This window comes from Neopelma chrysocephalum, unplaced genomic scaffold (genome assembly GCF_003984885.1).
Source record: "Neopelma chrysocephalum unplaced genomic scaffold, ASM398488v2 Primary Assembly neopelma1_65, whole genome shotgun sequence".
Classification (NCBI taxonomy): domain Eukaryota; kingdom Metazoa; phylum Chordata; class Aves; order Passeriformes; family Pipridae; genus Neopelma; species Neopelma chrysocephalum.
Genome location: NW_020897722.1, coordinates 1,750,622 through 1,756,621, shown reverse-complemented (window position 1 = coordinate 1,756,621; position 6,000 = coordinate 1,750,622). Strand labels below are relative to the sequence as shown.

Sequence of the window (6,000 nt, the reverse complement as noted above, 5' to 3'; positions counted from 1 at the left end):
TATGGAATATCTGTTTGTGAGAAGGAAGGAGAAAAGGAGCAGGTTTCTATCCCACTGAGTCACAATTTATTTTCTTTGAGCTGCTTTTAATTGGCTCTTTCTGTCGAGGCAGCAAATGGAACAGGGGGATGAAAAATCTCCGTAAGAGAGTTCATCCAGTGGATACTCTTCACCATCACCAGCCCTCTTTATTTATGGGGAACCTCTCTTCCCCTGTGCACTTCTGCTCTCCCTCATGTAAATATTCACAGCAGTTCTTGGGTAGCAGATTTTGGGCCAACAAAAGGAAGTGCTTTTCCCAACGAGTGACTTGGGGAATTCGTTGCTACAGGAAACTGTGGAGACGAAAGTATAAATGGCCTCAAAAAAGAAGATTTGAGAGGACAAGGCCAACAGCAGCCTGGCTGCTGCCTCCAGCTCAGGAAATCCCAGTCAGGGCTGCAAGGTGGGGTGGACAAGGGAAGAATCTCCAGCTGTGTTTGGAACCAGACTGGTTTGGGCTGGTTTTTAAGCATCTGAGTCTGGGTTTTCTGGGGACTTAAGCTTAGGTGAGCCACAGCTGGGCTCAGCATAACCCTTCTTGTGTGCTGTCCCTCCCAGCCTCTTCCAGCTGGGAAGATGATGAGGATCAGGGCTGCATCATCAGGTTGTTCCAGGGGCAACAACAGGGCCAGACCTCTCTCCATTGACCTCTGGCTTTGCCACCACCTGGTCGTGGTGGACATGGGATGTTCCCCAGAGGCCCGAGATGAGACGAGGGATGGGCAGCTCTTGGCTAGTGGTCTCTGGGCAAGGTCCCACAGGAGAAGCCAGCAGTAAATCAATATATTTTATAGAAGGTGAAGCAGTTTGGCTGTTAAAGGTCTGGCCAAGCAGCTGAAGGGGAGGAGCAGGTCTCACCATGAGCCCTGGAGGTGCAGAGGGCACGTCAAAGGAATGTGATGTTTTCCCCGATTTTTCAAATAGCAGAAATTTCTGTGGAAGGAAAAAAGCTAGGAAAAAAATTATTAAAAATACCAACACTGATTGTTGAAAATGCGAAAATTTCTCCTCTTTTTTGAGAGTGGGAGAAATAACCCCTGAACCTCTTTGAAGGCTGGAGTGGGGAAGCTATGGGAGATTGTTTTCTTTGGGTTGTTGTTCTTTTTCTTCTTCAGTCTATGGTTTCTGTTTCAACAGTTACCAGAACCTACAGAGCATGTGATGAAATGCTGCTGTAATATGTTTGTAATTCCAGCCTGTGTAAACCAATAAAAAGAGGATTGCAGCTTATAATGAATATACGATTATGTGAAACTTGACATATTTTGAATCACACAGTAGGAACATACTTTTATTAGTAATTTGGTGTCCCTGATTTACAGTGTGTTTCTAACCATTGGGCAGCTGGCCATGGCTCATAACTCAGCCCAGTGCATAATACGGGATTTGGCTGGAGAATCCAGAAATCTATTAAATGTAGGTAACAATTATAAGCACAGAATTCCTTGGGTTTGGAGCATCTGTCCCTGGAAGCATCGGGGGAGAAGGTGGAGGCTGCATGTTTCCAAACTTTCAGTTTTTTGGGTTGGAGGAAGAGAGACCAAAGTTTGAAAAATTTAAAAGGGTGTTGGGAGCTGGACAGCTTTGATGGGCAGATTTAGGAGGTTCTGTGTTCCTTGTGGGAAGCAGCTCTTGGGGGCAGGGAGTGTCACTGGCAGCTCCTGGAGGACTTGGTGGTGGTGTTTTCATGGCCTGGATTTGCCATCCCTGCTGCTCTGTCACAGAGGGAGTGCACATGACCTGCCTCTGATCCAGAACCAGACCCACTCATTTCTGTGGGAATCATTTGTTTGGACCATGGTTCCTCCTGGGACTGTCCCAGCTGCAGATGATGGAGGGAAGGACGTGGAATTTGAAGCTTTCCCTGTGCTTTGCTGCTGCCCAGGGAAAAGGCTGCTGGGCCCAGAGGTTCCTGTGACTTGAGCCATCAGGATCCAGCTGTACCACCAGGCCAGTGACTGTGTCCCATGGTGACTCACTTGAACCAATGTTTGTAAATTTGACATTAGGGAGAAGTTCTTCCTTGTGAGGGTGCTGAGGCCCTGGCACAGGTTGTTCAGAGAAGCTGTGGCTGCCCCATCCCTGCAAGTGCCTAAAACCGGGTTGGACGGGGCTTGGAGCAACCTGGCCTAGTAGAAGGTGTCCCTACGGGAGCAAGATGAGCTTTAAGATCCCTTCCAACCCACACCATTCCATGATTCTCTGATTTGACACGACTTCAGACAAATAACAATATCCTGTTGTATTCCACAGCATTACCAAGGAGAGGACAGAAGTCATCCTTCAGGGGACATCCAGCCTGGATCCCAATGACCCCACTGCTGTGTGGGAGGAGTTTGACTTCAAGTGCAAGCCTGGGGACCTGAAGAGGAGGCCGTGCTTCATCTCCCCCTACCACTACCGCCTGGACTGGCTCATGTGGTTCGCTGCCTTCCAGGTACCTGCCCTTGGGTGCTCAGGGACCTGGGTCTTCCTTGACCAGGAAAAACAATGAACATGGACTTACTCTGTGTTGGAATCGCTGGAAGCCTTGGCTGAGTTAGTTGTATTCCTAAAGGATGTCAGCTACTGGTGTAGTGAAACTCTTGGGAGTTTTCTGGGAGGTTTTTTAATTGTTTCTCAGCAATATCGAGGATCGGTGTCAGGGACACCCCTGGGGACACCAGCTCCCACTGCCCACCTGCCTGCACGTGGTTAAAGGGTCCCTCAAAATGGTTTCCCCACATGCTATCAGCAAACAGGTGACAGCCATAAATTAAATAAGAGGGGGGGAAACTTGTAATATTAATTCTCGTGTATCTTCAAGCTTATTTTGCAAATCTTGCCCGCATGACCCGAGAGCTTGGACCGGGTTTTACAAAACTGAGGCTTGAGTGGCATGAAGCAAACCCATCTCAGATTATCTCTTTGTTCCTGCGTCCTCTCCTGGAATATCCTCTTCCCTCTGCCCCAAACTCCTCTGTTTGCTTCCTTTGTGGTATTTTCGTTTCGGCGCCGTTGGGATTCCTGGGCGATGACATAACTCTGGTGCTCTGGCCATGCTTGGGTATTTACCCCGCTGGTTTGTGTGTGCTGGAATTTCATTTAATCTGCATTAGGGATGCTTATCCCTCAGGAAAACCACAGCCAAGCTTCCAGCTCCAGCCCTGGCATTCCGGAAAGGTGCAGAGGGCGGGTGGGAGCCGGTGGTTTAAACCTGTGTTTTGGGAGGACTCTGAGTGGAGGAGAAATCAACTCATCCCAGCAAAGGTTGTTTCTGAGGTGAGAGAAAGGCTGTTTCCAGGGTAGGAATGTCCTGAAGGTTTTAGAATAGAAGGGGATCTGAGGTTTAAAGCTGAAGGAGGGCTGGGCATGAGTCCTGCTCAGGGATGCCGAGGGATGCCGGTGCATCCCAGTTCCATCTCTACCCAGGACCAGGCCAGGTGTTGGTGTACCCAGAAAAGAGGAGGAAGAGGAAATAATTCAGCCTCTTCACATCTTTATTATTAGTGTTTAATTCCTTATTAGTGTTTAGTTCCTTATTATTAGTGTTTGGTTCCCCCGGGTGTTTCTGTTCACCTGGACACCGGGGGTTGCTGAAGCCTGTTGAAGTGTGTCCACAGCAGCTAATTAGCAGCAATTAGCATTGTGGGTCTCCTTGCACTGGCAGGAGGAGAGGGCATCCCTCCCATGAGTCTGTCAGCCATCACCTCCCACTATGGCAACACCATCTGGAAATGGGTGTGTTGCCCCTTCCCAGCCATCCCAGCGTGTGCTTCCTGCAGTGTTCCCATGTCCTTCTTGCTCCTGGGGGCTTTCCCGAGGGCCCTCAGTGCACACAAGTCTCTGTGAAGCAATTTCAGATCCAGCTGAGAAGGAGTATTAACAAAAAGTGCAGAAAGGAGAAAAAAACCTTCTGGAAAGCAGAGGTGACTTGTGGAAAACAGTGGGAAGGCACCTGAGCACGGCAGTGAGCGTTTTCAGCTCTGGATGTTGAGGCATGTAAATACCTGCTTAAGCATGGAAGTAAATCCCATTTGGAATGGCCGAGTTTGAACACTGGGAGGTGTATATTTGGTGCCAGCTCCTCCCTGGGCAGCCAGAAAAGTCCCCGTCGTTCGGGCGTTGTTTTGCCTCGAATCCTGCAGGGCTGTGGAGAGGATGGGGGAACAGAAGTTGAAAGCCCAGAAGTTTGTGCAGCCAGACCAGTTTTTCAAAACCCGCGTGGTAGTTTACAGAGTCCATAAAACCGAGTTACTTCAGCCTCTGGATTAGATTTAATTTGTTTTCAGAAGCTCTGGACTGTTTCTCCACCACCGCTCGCCGTCTGCCCCGTCGCTCCGAGCGGGCGGCCCCGGGGCTGGTTTTGCAGTTCGTTGGCAGTGGCCAGGTAAGGAGCTGACATATCCAGCTCTGACAGGCTGTGGAAAAGCCAAGGACTTGGGGGAAGGATATTTACCATCCCTTTGTGCTGCTCCTGACAGGTTCCTCTTTGCACCTCATCACCGCTTGACATACGATGCCGTCCCGCACTCGGGGTTTCCTGCAAAACTTTCCACCTTGGCTGTAGCTGTGGGATTCACTTTGAAGCTCTGGAGCACAGGGAACCAGGCCCTTGGCACAAGGAGGGGGGGAGCCAGGCCCTTGGCACAAGGGAGGGGGTGACCACCAGCACAGCCCTGGTGGGAACCGGTGGTGCTGCTCCACCTCTGAATCACAATTTATTACTTGCTGCCTCTTAATCACCGTGCCAGCAGTGCCATAATTACATGTATTACACGGCATTATTTTCCAGGAAACAATTTTCATGATGTTAATTTTATTATCTAAATATAATGTGCCTTTTCACTTGTTTTCTAAATCCCCTCTTTGTTCCATGTGTCTCGCCATCCCGAGGGTGCTGCAGCTCTGAACTGAAGCCCTTCATTTAGTTCTGGCAGGGACAGAACCCATCCAGAAACATGTCTGAGTTGCTTCTTCCTGTCTGCAGGAGGGGGAAAACCCCCCAGGAATGTGTGGAGATCTGTGGGACCCTTTTCAGTTGTTTCTCAGCACTGCCTCGGCTGCGCCTGCTGATCCCTCGGGCACTGGGGGCAAAGGGGACTGGGGGAGCTCCCAGCAAAACTGGGAGCTGATGTTCAGGTGCTTGTTGGTCAGGTTGGTCACTCAGGACCACTCACCTCCATCAAAGCAATTTAAACCAAGGGCTGAGTCAACTTAATGCATATTTTGAAGAGGAACCACTGCCCGGGGCAGGGGGTGGGAGTGGATGGGCTTTAAGGTCCCTTCCAACCCAAACCATTCTGGGATACTGTGATTTTAATTGAAAGGAATGGCACATTTGCAGATGCCACCAGGCTGTGAGCCCTGTGGAGAATCATCAAATCCCTGAATGGTTTGGGTTGGAAGGGACCTTAAAGCCCATCCAGTGCCACCCCCTGCCATGGGCAGGGACACCTTCTACTAGCCCAGGTTGCTCCAAGCCCCATCCAGCCTGGCCTTGGACACTTCCAGAGATCCAGGGGCAGCCACAGCTTCTCTGGGCAACCTGTGACAGGGCCTCCCCACCCTCACAGGGAGTAAATAATGGATGAAATGGTAGAATCTGATTTAATCTCACAAAATTCAGGTTAAGCATTAGGAATAACTTTCCCCCCTTGACACTTCCCTGTGTTGGTGCAAAGACATCCTGTTTTTACAGAAGCTGGAGACAAATTGTTAAAGCTTTATCTGTCCTCCAGCTACTGATGCCAACCCTCCTGTAATTATTTGACTTCTCCTTTATGGTGGCATTTTACAAGGAGCTCAGCCATCACAACCCAGCACTGAGCTGGGCTGTGCTGCTGGCACAGAAATACAATTTCTGGCAGGCTGTGGGTGGAATCAGATCGTTGATAAATAACAAACCAGAAAACAAAATACTGCTCATAGTTTTGGGGCTTCAAGTTGGTCAGTTTTGCTGGTAGTGGGAAGGCTGGG

The 6,000-nt window shown here is 49.7% G+C and overlaps 1 protein-coding gene across 2 annotated transcripts in view; it reads left to right on the top strand.

Annotated features, from left to right (window-relative positions):
* Positions 1 to 6,000, top strand: part of LMF1 (lipase maturation factor 1) — a 159,914-nt gene that overhangs the window by 139,595 nt on the left and 14,319 nt on the right. For both annotated transcript variants that reach the window (XM_027683904.1, XM_027683905.1), the window contains exon 9: positions 2,296 to 2,479. In XM_027683904.1, the coding sequence (XP_027539705.1) occupies positions 2,296 to 2,479 (184 nt within the window). The remainder of the gene's footprint in view (positions 1 to 2,295; positions 2,480 to 6,000) is intronic.